This window comes from Seriola dumerili, unplaced genomic scaffold (assembly GCF_002260705.1).
Source record: "Seriola dumerili isolate Sdu_G_001 unplaced genomic scaffold, Sdu_1.0 BDQW01000266.1, whole genome shotgun sequence".
NCBI classification, from domain to species: Eukaryota; Metazoa; Chordata; class Actinopteri; order Carangiformes; family Carangidae; genus Seriola; species Seriola dumerili.
The window spans coordinates 748212-763523 of NW_019174521.1; the positions used below are offsets into that span (position 1 = coordinate 748212).

General features: G+C 44.5%; 1 protein-coding gene across 1 annotated transcript in view; it reads right to left on the bottom strand.

Moving 5' to 3' along the window:
- Positions 1-15312, bottom strand: part of ttn (titin) — a 173814-nt gene that overhangs the window by 133895 nt on the left and 24607 nt on the right. Inside the window, 17 exon segments of the mRNA XM_022757173.1 lie at positions 43-321; positions 408-689; positions 788-1066; positions 1154-1435; positions 1655-2221; positions 2488-2766; positions 3299-7000; positions 7614-7658; positions 8115-8618; positions 8910-9296; positions 11111-11338; positions 11712-11831; positions 12015-12299; positions 12506-12737; positions 13020-13188; positions 13276-13417; positions 14141-14401. Coding sequence (XP_022612894.1) covers positions 43-321; positions 408-689; positions 788-1066; positions 1154-1435; positions 1655-2221; positions 2488-2766; positions 3299-7000; positions 7614-7658; positions 8115-8618; positions 8910-9296; positions 11111-11338; positions 11712-11831; positions 12015-12299; positions 12506-12737; positions 13020-13188; positions 13276-13417; positions 14141-14401 — 8043 coding nt within the window.

Below are 15312 nucleotides of genomic sequence, written 5' to 3' on the forward strand. Positions count from 1 at the left end.
GCCAACTCTATCTATCAGGTGTTATTACTGATGTAAACTAACCTATCACAGTGACTGAGCATGTGCTCTGGTCTTTTCCAACTTTATTGGACACCTCCATCTTGTACTCTGCAGTGTCTCCTTTCTCTGCTGTGAGGATCTTTAAGGTGGCAGTGTTCTCCTTCACTGTCATCTTATATTTACGGCCACTGATCATCTCTTTACCATCTTTAAACCATTTCACTTTGAGCTCTGGGCTTCCAGAGATGGTGCACTCCAATGTGGCCGAATCCCCTGTCGTCACACTGATGGACGCTGCTTTCTCTAAGATCCTAGCGGGTTCTAAAATGCAACATGAATTTTAGACTTTATAAACATTGACATCTAAACTTTGAAAATATTTCCCATCAATAGGAACGTGTTCTGACCTTGAACCGTTAAGACTGCTTCACACTTCTGCTGTCCTGCCTCATTTTCAGCGACGCAAGTGTACTTGCCACTGTGTTTTATCTCAACAGAGGAGAAGGAAATGCTTGTGATGTTGTTCTCATATTTCATTTTGAGGTTTGGATCGTCATCTCTTAGCAGCTCAGAGTCTTTCATCCATTTGACAGTTATGGGAGCTGAGCCTTTTAGGGTTCCCTGTAGCTTCACTGTATTTCCCAACACTGCTGTAGCACTCTCAATCCTCTTTGAGAACATAGGTGGTTCTAGAATAACAGTATTAGTAATTATTATATAGACAACAGTCGAGAGGGCTACAAAGATTACAAAACGCCTGTTTTGTGTTTTTTTGTACATCACTAACCTTTCTGTTTAGCCACAGACTTTGAGGACACTGACCCGACCTCATTTGATACGACACATTCGTATTCCCCTGTGTCAGCACTCTCGAATGAGTGGATCTCCAGAGAGGTGATGGCTCCCTGTGACATTATCCTGTACTTCTTATCTGTGTTCAGGCGTTTCTTATTCTTTTTCCAAGACACCTCGAATGGTGAAGAACCTGATAGTTCACACGCCAACACAGCCACAGATCCTCTGACCGCCTCTATGGAGAGCGGCTCTTTTTTGAAAGATGGTGGCTCTGAAGGGAAACATGTGGTTCAATTTGACGAATCTTATTCTGACTGTAAATTTGGTTCTATAATAAATACTGTCTAAGTCTACATACCTTTCACTGTTACTTTAGTGCTACAACTTTCACAGCCAGACTCATTGAGAACCTCGCAGGTGTAGTTTCCACTGTCACTCAACATGACTTCGTGTATCTCAAGAGTGGCCACACCATTCTTCAGACTGATGCTGTATCTGCCTCCAGCAGACAGCTCACTGTTATTAAAGAACCAGGTGGTGTGAAGTTCAGGGGATCCTTTGATGGTGCACTGCAGTCGTGAAGTGCTGCCTTGCTTCCAGACTGTGGCGGCTTCCAGCCTCTTTACAAAGACTGGTGGCTCTGCAGAGGTGTGTGGGTGAAGGAGCCAAGTCATTTCAAAAATAGCAACCCAGCATTGAGAGAGAAGTGGTGTAAGATTTTAAAAAGAACAGCTGGAGCTGCATTAATACCATGTACATCAGAAACCTCAGTATAACATTATCTTAATTTTCAGTACTGCAGATTTGCAACAGCTTCAAATGCTGCAGTATTCATGAAAATCAAGTAGACAGCTCTTACCTTGTACCTTCACCGAAGTGGAGCATGTTGCACTCCCGGCTTCATTTGCCACCGTACACACAAAATTTCCACAATCTTTCAGTGTTGTCTTTATGATATCAAGGGTCACTGTCTTATCCTCAAAAGACAGTTTACAGTCTGGAGATTGGTGGACTTTTCTACCATCTCTGGTCCAGGTGACATTTACTCCAGTGTCCTCATCCACCTGACACTCCAGATGCAGAGGAGCTCCAACCACAGCAGCGACAGGACCCAGAGGCTTTACAAAGTTGGGCTTATCAATGACACGCAGCTCCATGCTGCACTCAGCCGTCCCAACATTATTAGACACTTTGCAAACATAAAGCCCCCTGTCAGCTGCCTCAAGTCTGGTTATCTCAAGAGTGTGTTTGTTCTTTTCACAAAAGGTTTGGTATTGTGCAGGCACTTTGGGTAAGTCCTGATTGTCTTTGAGCCAGACAACATTCAGAGGAGCAGATCCTGTTATTACACACTGTATCATTGCCCTCTTACCAACATACACAGTCTGAGGGTCAGGTTTAGTTACAAAGGCAGGAGGATATTGCTCTATAAGAATTAAGAAAAAGAGAAACACATTAGTGGTAATATGTCGTACCCTGTTAATTAACCCTGCCAAAAAAACAGCAAGCAGGAAATTTTTTTTCTTTTTAAAAAAAAATTAAGCAAGCAGGACGTCTCCGGCACTGGTGACTATCAAAAGAAGACCAGCAGAGAACAAACAATGACACCTTGTAGGAAAAAAATCAACTACAACACCAATAACAGCCCCAAACTCAACCAGCGAAGGGGAAAGAAACATGCGTCGCTCTTACCTGTCACACTGAGAGAGGCGGAGCATTCATCACTGCCATGTTGATTGGACGCCTTGCAGGTGTATTCACCACTGTCCTCCTTGGTGGGGGCCAGAAGCTCCAGAGAGGAAGTGCTGAAGCGACTGATAATCCTGTACTTATCACCCTCTCTGATGGACTGCCCATCTTTGAACCACTTGAAGCTCACATTCGGAGCGTCCTCGGTTTCACATTCAAACTTGGCACTGTTGCCAATGTTGATCTCCATAGGGACAATTCTGTGCCTGAACACAGGTTTCACTGTGTTTTTGGAGGGAAAGAGAGATAAAAAGACAAAGTAAATAAACGGAAGAAGTCGAAATGGAAGCAAAATGGAATGTTTCTACTGGCGGTGGTGATGTAGTGAGCCTGGGATGGAAAGTGACAAACACAGAATTATCCTGTTGTGACTGTGGAGGAGGAAGATGGTATTAGGTTTATGTTGAAGAGGAGATGAACAGGAGTTCTGTGATAAGAAAAGTAGAGAAAGCATGCACAAAAGAATGGACCAGGAGTGAGGAATGATGGATGTTTAAGGAGATGGAGTCAAAGGTGATTCCTTGGAAGAAAACAGGAGTAGATATGAGGGTAATGTGTTTGTGGAAGAATGGATGAGCTGTGAGGATTTTACTGCTGTCGGGTGAAAACCTCAAACCTACACATTTTGTTTTGCTTGAAAAATACTCAACATTCAACTTGAGTTATGGTTGAGGTTTGCAGACAACAGAATGTGAAGTTTACCAATGTGTGAAGTTAGTTGATGATGATATCAAAGAATTGTCCATCACCAAACCTCTTGAGACCACAGTGAGTCTTGAAGATGTTGTCGTCTTGCCGACTTCATTCTCAGCCTCACAGACATATTCTCCTTGATGCCTCTCCTTGACAACTTTGTTGACAACTAGTGTGTATGTGTCGTGGTCTTTAGAACACTTGAACTCTTTGCCAGATTTCACCAATTGCCCATTGAAAAACCAGTTTACTTTGGTGACATACTTGATGGTGGCAGTAAAAATGGCCTTGCTGTTTTCCTCAGTGTAAACTTCTTCCAGAGAGTCAACGACAACAGGATAATCTACCAGACTGTCTGAGGACTCACTGATCATGATTGCCTCTGAGAGATACTCCTCTCTTGTTTCTCTATGGACAAAAATGTCCATGCATTGTTCAACAGGAACCTGGCCCACAGGGACACTGGCAGTTGCTTCAGCAGCGGAGACATCCCTCTGTACCTTTACTGTCTTCCTGCTTACCTGCTCAGACTGTCGGATCTCAGACTGACTCTGAACCGTTGCACTTTCGAAGGACGCCCTGTCCTCAGTTTTGATGGCTGCAGACTGAGACATGGCAGGAGGAAAACCAACTGCACTCTCTGCCACAATCACAGTGTCCACCACAGATGACAACACCTCTTTAGAGGGTGCTGACCTGACTAGCGCTTTCTGAGGCTTTTCAATCTGCATGGTGCCTGATTGCTCTGATGTAAGACTTTGCTGCTCCTGGAAAACCATAGCATGCAGAGCTACCTGGAGTTCAGACCTGAGGTCAGCTGTCTGAGGGTATTCACCCTCAAAAGACAGTGTGATCTCTATGGGAGCACCTGGTGCTGTGATAAGATAAGTATTCGTGACCTGTTTGGGCTCTCTCTGAACCTTCACTTCCTGTACCTCCACAACCTCTAACCTTCCTACAACATCAGCCAGCAGCACTGACTGGTCGCTGGCCACAGCAGACTGAAGAGCATCTCTGAGCTGGCGCCGTATATTCAGACTTGAGGGTTTGGGAATCTGAATGATAAAGTTGAGTTCCTTAGGTAGAGTTTCCGTGTCCTGAGACTCATGGACAAACAGAACTCCTTTGGGCTGCATCACAACGCTGACAGAGGAGCCCGTAGATTTATGTATCTCACTAGAATGTTCTTCAATAATGACCTGCTTCTCCTCAAGCAGCACTGACTGTCGGAGTGACTGGCCCTCTTGGATCTGGACCGCAAAGTCCTGCTCAGCTGCTTCTAAGATAGTACAGCGTTCAGTAGCAACGGCCTTCTCCTCTATGAACACAGGCCTTTTGGGGATCTTGGGCTCAACTTTCATCTCGGGCCTGAATTTCTCATCAGTTTCAAGACTAATGGTGTGACCTTCCTCAAGAGTCTGAGTGTCTATGACGTTCAAAGAGTGCATGATATTCCAATTATCCTCTTTTTGGACTAGTGCTCGCTGCTGCTTCATGTCAGCAGTAAAAGGAGTCTCCTTTGGAAACTGCATGGGCTGGGAGGAGACCATGAGGATGTTTGCTAGTCTGGGCTCTGTTTGAAGCTGTGACTGAACCCCAGTCACCGTCAAATCAAGATCTTTGTGATAATCTATTGTGATCTCTCTTCTCTCTTCTGAGGTAGCTGCATGTCTTCTAGCCTTCTCCTGCTTCTGCATCGCCACCTGCTTGTTGGGTGTAATGATGGTAAGTAAGCCTTCCTTTGGTAGAACTGATAAAGAATGAACTGACTGAAGGTATTTTGTCGGTGGTGCCTCTTTCTTTGCCTGAGCTGATATGGCGTCAGTCTTTGCTGCAAACTCTGAAGTTGCCTCACAAATCACAGTTCTCTGCTCTTCTTGAGTCACTGAATGCAACACAGTTGGACTTTTCCTTGCCTCTGCCTGCTCTCTACAGGGTTTTTCACAACTGAACCTTCCCTCGGACTGTAAAACATCCTGATCACTGATTACCTGCAGGTTCAGGAGTCTTTCTCCCTCTCGCTGAGGCTGCAGATTCACAGAAGATGCTATACCTGGCACCTGCCTTGCCTGTTCAGCCTGGAATTCATATTTCTCTTCAGCAGCGATAGCTGATTTATATATGATATCTTTGCATGGACTGATGCTCTCCTGCTCCAGTCTGTGAATTTCAAATTTCTGCTCTTTTGATAACGTCACTCTAGTTTCGCTCACTGGTGCTACCACTGGTTCAGACTGCTCTTTCTTGGTGAGGGGTTTGGTAGCTGCATCTAAAGCTGGCATAGGCTCAGAGTGCCTTTCTGTGATGGGCAGCTGTGCTGTAGACTGAGCCGAGTATAAAAGCTTAACCCCCTCTGTGATTCTGAAACTCCTCTCTTCCTCTGATCTGTGCAGGACGCTTGAAGTTTCATCAAGGACAGGTAGAGGAGACTCTATTTGGTAACCGCTAACAAGCTGCCTGGGCTCAGTCAAGGTCTTCATGTGCTCTAGTGTCTGGTCCGTCAAGGCCTCAGCTCTCACTGTGGTGAGTGGCAGGACCTCTTCAGATGTGGCCGACATCAGCTTGGACGGCTGCTCTTTGGCTAACTGGAGTTCGACTACCTCAGGGCTGAGAATTCGTTCAGAGTGCTGCTCAGTGATCTTTCGTCTCTCGTGGACGGAAGACAAGAAAGTCGCCATGTGAAGTTGTTTCATAGGAACAGCTGAGGCCTGAGGTGGGTGGGTGGGAGCCAAAGTAACCCTCTCCTGTATTTCATGAGACTGCAGCACTGCTGCCTGGTGGGTAAGCTGCTCTCGATGAAGGGTGGCAGCAGAGATATCGAGCTCTCTGAGAGTTCCCACCTCCTCACTGGGAATAATCTGCCGGTCTTCGGTGCTAATAGTATAAATCATCTGATCAGATCGGGTTCTTCCCTCATGTAACCTAGATTCTGTTGACTGTTCAGTCATGGAAATCTTCAAACCTTTAGTTTTCTTTACCAATGTGTGCTCTTCCTGAACTGTCTCCACGACCACCAGCAACTCAGCAGTACAAGACGCCTCCCCATATTGGTTGGAGGCCTTGCAGGTGTAGATGCCACTGTGCTCTTGTTTGACACTCTTAATATTAATAAAACCTGATCCATCTGGGTTGCTCACAATGATACAGAACCCACTAGGCTGAATGTGGAAGCTGCCTTTGAGCCACTGAACCTCAGGGAGAGGATCTCCGGTCACAATGTACCTGAAGAAGGCTTGACCTCCCTCGGACAACTGAACAGTCTCTATTGTTTTAGTGAATTCTGGGGGTTTCCCAGTTGGTTCAAATGTCTCATCATCTCTTTCCTCCCTTTCTGGCTCCTTCAGCTCAACATGCAGATATGAAGTGCAAGTTGACTGGCCGTATCTATTACTGACTGTACAGGAGTACTCTCCTTCAAAATCCCTTTGAACTTTATTAATCACCAAGCTATACTCATCTTGCTCGTGAATGAATGTATAGACGGACGAACTCGTTATGGTCTGCCCGTTGTGGGACCACTGAACAGTGGGCTTAGGGAAACCGGACACTTTGACAGTTAACATAGTAGTTTCCCCCACAGTCGCTGCTTTAGGAGAAAGTTCGCTGAGGAAAACTGGTTTTTCTTTTTTCTTCTCCACAGTGCTGGAGTAGCGTTTAGACTCTGGCTTGAGTTCAAGTGTTCTGGTTTTGTCTGGTAACTTTAAGCGAGTGTAGAACGACTCCTGTGTTTCCTCTTCCACTGTGATGGTTGAGCTAGAGAAGGCTGAGCAGGATAATGACAGTTTAAAGTAAAGTGAGACACACACTGCAACCACAATAACGTCACCTGCACTGAAAACAGAATGACTTCCTGTACAGTTCAGTTATATTTGACTGCAAGGTCAATGAAACAGCCATAGTGGATTGGATGCTTTAGCCAATTTACTACGGGCTACATTTACTTCTTATTGCTACTGTTCATTTTCCAAAACATGCTGTCAGGTTTCAATATTTTGGTCAGAAAAATCAATTCAGAAGAAATTCATTCATATCAATATTTTGCCCACTGCGGAAAATCATTAGATTTGGTCTAAAGCCCTGGAAGTGAAGCATGATTTCAGATTTTAATCAAAATAAAAGAGTACAGTATATCTTGGAAAATGATGTGCAGTAGCATAAAGAATACGAGCCTCAAAGTAAAGAACATCCAAAAATACCAACAAAGAAACATGAAAAATACAGTGAATTTTTCGAATTTAACATGAGTTTCTTCACCAGCCTGAAGACAAAATCAAATTATTGAAAATCCTTTCTTTATGAAAACATCTACATCTACTAAACACAAACAAGTTATGTCACATCATGGACAGACATTCCTGCTGACGTGAAATATTTACCTTTCACTTCCTGCTGTATCATTGATTCCTTCTCCACTGCAGTTACTGTGAAGACACAAACATTACCAGATTAAAAACACTCCAGAAACTGCACACAAAGTCTCATATGGTGCAAGACTGTTAGAATCAGTGACAGGTCGTGCATCCATATCATCAGTTTTTTTTGTTTGTTTGTTTGTTTTTGTTTTTTTTTGTTTGTTTTTTTATTTGACATTCTTGCATGCTTTCTGTTGGTCTTTAGTGTGTAGCACCTCTGGCTTTGGGGAAAATGCTCAGTGATATGAGTGTCCCTCTCTCTTTATCTCTTTTTGTGTTTTAGTCAGTAAAGCAGGACACAAAGGTCAGCGACCTAAAGACAGGGGTTAACCTTGTTGAGGAGGTGGTGCCGCCCTGTGAACACGTGTGCCTCTGCTGGCTGTGTAGGTGGAAAGCAGTGTGGATGAGTGGTGGGCCAAATAAAGGCCAAGTGAGCAGAAGGACCAAGAGCATGCAGATGCCAACCTTTCATCACTGTGCTGCACTCAGCATCCCCGGCTGAGTTGACAGTTTTGCAAGTGTAAGAGCCCCCGTGTCCGGATCCCACATTGTTAACATTTACACAGCACAGGGGGCCGTCATGTTTCAGAGAGTAAGACACAGAATCTTCAAGATTCAACCGGTTGTAAAGCCAAATAACAAAGGGAGTGGGAACCCCCTTCATAACGCAATACAAGGAGCCGCTGTCTCTGTTTTGGATCAGCAGCTCAGGAGGCAGTTTGATCAGGAACTCGGGGTAGCTGGAGAGGAGTTGACCTCGCTCGTCATGAGGCAAGACATCAGGGAAATGCAGGTGGCTGATGAAGCCGTAAGGTCTCTGGGAAGATGGAGGCGACAGTCCCAGTTTCTCCACTGCCTCCTGTTTGTCTTGGTTGGGGGAATCTCTAGGGGTCTCCCTGTCTGCCTGAGACATTTTACGCACAGAATCGGTAGGGATGGGGGTTTCTGCTTTGAGATTTGCTTCTTTAGCTGGGTGAGAATAAAGTTAGGGAGAGTAATTAGGGGTCAGAGAGTATAAGGCTGTGACTCTAAGCACTAAAGGGGTTAGTAGGATGAATGATGAGATTAGCGAGGCAAAGCTGGCAACAGCAGGAACAGGGTACACTAGACTACAAAGCTGGTTATTCTATTACACTCTAACAGGTTACAGGCTAAAAGGAAATATTAAATTATGAGAGGAGGGGACAAAGCAGGAGGTAGCAGTGGAGAGGTGGGATGGACCAGATGAGACAGACTGATAAAAAAAGAAAGATTAACCACCTTCAACAGTGAGCTGGGCAGAGGAGCTGTTCTGGCCGTGTTGGTTGGTGGCCGTGCAGCGGTACACACCCTGGTCCACCACACCAACACTCTGGATGACCAGTGAGAACAATCCCCCGCTCTGAGAGCGCCTCACCCGCTCCGTGTCCGCCAGGCTCTGGCCGTTATGATCCCATACCACCCCGGTGAAGGGCTGCCCATTGAATGAGCAGTTGAACTCGGCCATCTCGCCATTTTTCACCCGGACGTCGCTCATTTCCATCAGCAGTTTGGGGCTGGCTGAGAGTTTGATATCAACGCTGTGCTCAGAGCTCATCTCCACCAGGCTCACACTCTCCATTTGAATCTGACTTAGCTTAGTCTCAGCCTCAGTGCTCCACACACTAGCTAAGGCTTTTTCATCTGGGCAGTAAGAAAGAGTAGAAGAATTAGGTCAACACATCATTCTGGTGACTTCTTCAGGTTACTTGTTTCACAGCTTGTTTGCCAGGGGTGCAGTTGGAGTGGAGCGTTGAGGATCAGTCAGGATCAGTGAGGGAGTGGACAGTGGCTGGTTTCCGCTGTCAATCATGCAAGCTTGACTGGAGCCAAAACTTACAATAAAACAATAAAAAAAAGCTATGGATTATGTCCGTGCTCGAGTGTGAAGAACCAGGAAAGCTAGATTTCCAAAGTTCAGCTCTGTTTTGTCCATGCTGCATTCCTCTGACATGAGGAGACATGTCACAGAGTAAAGATGACCCTACTGTTAAGAGCCATTCATGTAGGAAGAGAAGACATCATGCATCACGTAGGAGAGACCTGTAAGATTATCACCTGTGCTCACAGTGAGGATGAAAGCAAACAGAGTCCAGGGCTACTGGTTTAAAATATCTGACTAACATGCTCACAAAAAATATGAACTACAGTTTGTCACATTATCATAATTAAGATATGAAAGAGTTTCTGAAGGCTCAGCTGGCAAGTTGCTATAACCAGGGACTGGCTGTACAATGACCTTGTTAAGATAATCTTCACTAATTAAATGCTAGAAAGTCAGACATTCATCTGACTATGAGTCTAGGTTGACAAGAAAACAGCTCACGGTTTGTTGGGTAAAACATGATTAGCCTCAGATACAAATCAGACTGACTTTTTGGACTTTTCTCTATTGATTAAGCTAGGCTAGCAGCATTCCCCTCCTGCAATGTGTTTGTGCTAAGCTAGGCCAGCGGTGTCAGTTAGATAACAAACTGTCTAGCCAACAGTCATTTTCCTGGTTATTGAAAATGACTAAATTTGCAGTGAATTTTCTCATTTGCCTTTTACTTGCTTGCAGTCTCTGTGCTAAGCTAGGCTAACATTTCCTGAACCTGTCTGTGTACCGGACAGACAGAGATTAAACTGCTGTCCATCTTCTTAGGTGTCTTTCTAACAAGCTAAAATCTTGTTTTCTTGTTAGCTAAGGAGCTAAGGTGTCAGCTAGCTCACGTTGGCTAGCTTCTTGTTAATTAAACTGATTGAAAATTTTAGTTTCAATTTACAGTGGAGTGTCTAGGTTTCTTCAGTTTTGACAAAACTAACAGTTTCCTCCTGCTAGTGCTAAGCTAAGCTAAATACAGATGGAACTGGTGTTGATCTGAAGCATCTGACATTGAATCAGAGGATTTCACAAAATGCTGCCAACTAAACTCTCTGTGTGACCAGCAGCAGGTGATGTCTGGTATGATGGACACACATGCTGAAACTTTCCCCCTCCCCCCGCTGAACCATGCAGCCTTCTATTGGTTCTTTTTTTTGGCCAATAGATGCTTGATTTTATTTTTGACAAGATGATGGTGAGTCATGCTAGCTTCAACCCTGGAGGGAAGGAGGAGACTCTTTGACAACTAAAAGCACATCTTTCTGGTCAGATTGTGCTGTAGTTACAGAGAGGGATGCTCTGACTGATCCAACACCAGTCGGTAAGAGCCCTTAATCATTGTGATCCACTTAATGACTGATAATAATTGTGTAACCTTTGAGACTCCCAGCTAACAGCTAAATGAAGAGACTTAAAAAGCATTGTGTGGATCTCAGAGGACCTTATTGCCACAGTGGAAACCAACTCTAAAACACAAAAAATCAGAGCATCCCTAGTGAGGAACATGCTGGCAGAGATTGTCTCTGAGTGTTGAAGCACATGCAGTGTTTCTTTAAAGGTCTGACAGTGACAGTTTGACCTGAATGTCATTGAGCGCATGAATATCTGGAAAACTCACCATCAATATTCAAGGTCGCGGCACATGTGACCATTCCTGCTGAGTTTGCAGCAACACATGAGAACTCTCCTTCGTGCTCATGGAGAACTCTGGAGATCTCCAACTGGCAGGTGTCACCATAATGAGACATCCTGAAGATGTCTGACTCTCTGATCTCTCTGTCATTACAGAACCACGAAACCTGCAGATCTGGAGACACAGTGTGTGTTTTAATACATATTCACTGCAAATAATATACACAGATGAGACACACGTCGATCTATCACCTGTCACTATCTTTAATTTTAAATTAAATAAAATTACACAAAAAATTAAATGAAATCATTTTTATTTTCTAACTTAAAGTAATGCATACTCAGGTAAACATAATTCAGGTAAACATGGAGGAAAGGTTGAGTCTGTATAAACAGCAAATGAAAGCAGGAATGACTTCTTACTAAAATATGATCAAAAATAATGTATAAACGTGTCTCTAATATAAACTGGGTCCAGATAGATATCTGTGTCTCTTTGCAGTTACTAAGAATATAACAGCCAGAAGACGCTGAGCAGTGGTCACTACCTTCCCCAGAGACGGTGCACTGGAACTGGGCACGGTGTCCCTCAGCGACCAGGATGTCCTGTACAGGAGTGATGAGGACCGGAGGAGGGACCCGAGCTGCAGCTTCAACCACCTCAGGAACTGTAAGACACAATAAGGAGAAATAATCAATCAAGTTACTCATCAAGTGTAAAGATCGTCTGGGTAATTAAATTAATAATAATCAACTAACTACAATCTAAATATAACTTTTTAATTTCAAAATCCTGATGAAACAAAGTCAAACAAATCCCAACGTCTTGACGCCTCGCCGTGATGACATACCTTCCACATTGAGAGGGGCGGAGCTTGTCGCCTCTCCGTAGTCGTTCTTGGCCGTGCAGCTGTAGACAGTGGCGTCTTCAGGGAAGACCTCCAGCAGCAGCAGCGTGTGCTCGTCTCCGTCGTGGAGGAACTTGCACTTGTAGCTGGTGGACAGAGCCTGGGAGTCCTTGTACCAGGTGACCTGAGGCTGAGGGAGGCCGCACGCCTGCACCGAGAAGCGAACTGACCGACCTGACATCGCCGTCTGAGGCTGCATGGGGCGGACGATCTGAGGAGGCTCTGGCACTGAAGACAGAAAACAGAAGAGAAGAAGGTAAGTTAACCAATGATATAGGACCGTAATTTGTTTGTGAATTTGTGGATTGACTGCGGCCATATTCATGTTCAGAAAATGTCATGAATTAGCTCCAATGTAGTGACAGCTTTGAGTCTGGTCCAGGTAAGTGAGAGCAGACTGATCTGTTTCTGTGATGCCAGTTCAGAGTTCTTACATCTGACATGAAGGTTCATGGTGCTCCTGTTTCTGCCGGCTAAGAAGGTGTACTCCCCGGCGTCGCTCCTGTACGTCTCAGAGATGGTGAGGCGGTGGAGCTTCCTGATGGTGGCATAGTTGAACCTTTCCTCTACTGAGAACTGGATCTCCACGCCGTTCCTCATCCACCGACCATCCACATCTTCCTCATCCACCTCAAACTCGAAGGTTGCTCTCTGTTTCTCAACGACCTGCAAAAACAGAGGATTGGTAGAGTTGAATCCTGGGAAATGAGATTTTTGTATTTCTTACTTATTAACTCTGCTCCAGCTGCAAGAACCTGTCAGGACATTTTATTTTCAACAGATCAAGGATTTGACTGTGTTTTTTTTGTATTGACAAAGAGAGTTAACCAAGTTAACCCAATTTTAAAGTCAGGGAAAATCTTCAACTCCATAATTGATGCAAAGTAAAATGATGAAGGCAAAGCAATTCAAACTGTGTACATGGATACAGTAAGTGTGTGAACTCACAGTGATGTTCCTGCTAGCGGGCTCTGAAATTTTGATGTCCCGTCCCTCGACTGTCAGGTGGCCCTTGGACATGCTGGATCCAGCCACAGCGGTGTATTCTCCGGCGTCAGAGAGGCGGACAGATGGCAGCACCAGGCGGTGCACAAATTCATCCGAGGTCATTTTATATCTGCAGAAAAGGGAGGATGTTTGTCATGTTTGTTTTCATGATTCAGGTAGAGTTCATTTTTTATAAGCTGAATGTGAACTGCTCTACCTGTCGGACATCTCCAGCTCCTGCCCATCCTTCATCCACATCACCTGCACGTTTGGTTCAGAAACTTCACACTCAAAAGTTGCCCTCTTCTTCTCTGTGATCTTCAGGTCCCTCAGGTGTTTGGTGAACTCAACCACACGGGCTGCAGTGGAAAAAAAAACACAGGGTCATAAACCACTTTACTTAACCTGGGTTCACATTGAATCAACTGACTCTGTAATGTTAAAGGGGTGTGTAGTGCTGAAATGACTGCTCCCATAGGTAATGTTCTTATGATTTTTAGGAGGGTCTAGATGTCCATTCAGAGGTTCTAGGGGTCCACTAAGAGGCTCTAGTGTCATTGGGGAGGTTTCATTGGTCCTTTAGGATAGTCTAGTGTCATTTGGAGTCTTCTACATGTCCTTCTGGAGGTTCTGGAGGTCCTATATTAAGTTGTTTTGGTCCTTTAGAAGGTTTTAGTGGTCGCTGGGAAGATTCTGGAAGTCTTATGGAAGGAAGTTCTATAGGGTAGTATGGGGGGTAACTTGGGAGGTTCTTGGGTTCCTTTAAGAGTTTCTAGTGGTGCATTGGGAGATTGTGGTGCTTATGTGGATGTTTCAGTTGTGACTAAGAGGTTCTAATGGTCCTTTAGGAGGTTCCTGGGTTGGTATAAGTGGTTCTAGTTGTAATTGGGGAGGTTCTAGACGTCCTGTAGGGGTATCCTGAAGTAATTTGGGAGGTTTTTGGATTTCTTTAGTAGTTTCTGTTGGGTCTATGGGAGGTTTTAATGGTCACTGGGGAAGTTTTTGAGATTCTAAAGATCCAGATATTTCCCACAGGTGTTGGAAGAGATCTGAAAGGAAAAACAGTCAAATTAACATCTTACCCTCAACGTAAAGTTTGGCTGTAGTAACTGCAGAGCCGGCCATGAAGGTGTACTCAGCACTGTCTCCAAAGTGAACGTTCCTGATGCTCAGAGTGTGTGTGAGCTGTTTGCAGCGAGCCTGGCATCTGTCCGTGGATCGGATCTCCACGCCATTCTTCAGCCATTTGTAGGTGATTCCCTCGTAGTTAATGTTCACTTCAAATGTGACCGTGTCTTTCTCCTGAGCGTTCAGGTTCTGCAGCATCGTCGTGATTAGAATGGCTGGAAAAGAACAGAACTGATGGTAAGTTGAGACAATACTATAGATGAATGGTCTTTACGTCTTATGGAATACAGGGCCCTTAATAACAGGTGTGGTTTTAAAGGGGCGGCTACAATCTGACTGACCATCCCAGATGCCACCGCAAAGTTTCTGCCTACTCATTCGTACCCATCTCTCTGTGGGGCGGGTGTTTGGCATGTTAGGTGTCGTCTGTCCCACTTTAATCAGAATCACCTTTAAGGGGAGAGATGTTTTCCAATGGCGGAACATAAATCAGAGGAAACCCTAGGCCAGCAGGACACAACACAACTCGACAGTGGAAAGTTACAATGCACTTTACAAATGGTAAGAACAATTTGACTATAATCCTTTTTGTTGCAGGTCAGGTCTTTTATTGAGTGAGGAAGATCCATTGATTTCAGTAGTTGATGAACCTCCCAGCTTGGTTTCCAGGAACCTGGATCTACACTGAAATAGCTGTATGAACTATCTTCCCTGAGGTAGGAGTGCACCAGTCACCTGGACTGGTATCAGCTCCAACACACATTATGACCTTAAAGTTGACTTTTGGACTGACTGAAGTTACTTGAACTGTGGAAAATCACATTAGGACAATTTTCTTAGGTTTAAAGGGCCCAGTTTTTATTTTCATATTCATGTTTGGTTGCTCATAACCAAACTAAAGTTGCAGTTAACTGAATTCACTTTTGTTGTGGTTATTGTTGTTGCACTCAAACTTGGCTCTGGCTCAGACTTGTCTGAACCTAGAGCGAGGGGACCTCACTGTGGGAACACTGTTTTGCTCTCATCAACTCAGATTAAATATGTTTGCATGCTAACACTGAAGTTGTTTGAACAACTTCCTGTTAATTTATCAATTAATTCATTTATAAATCTGAGAGTGAAAGGT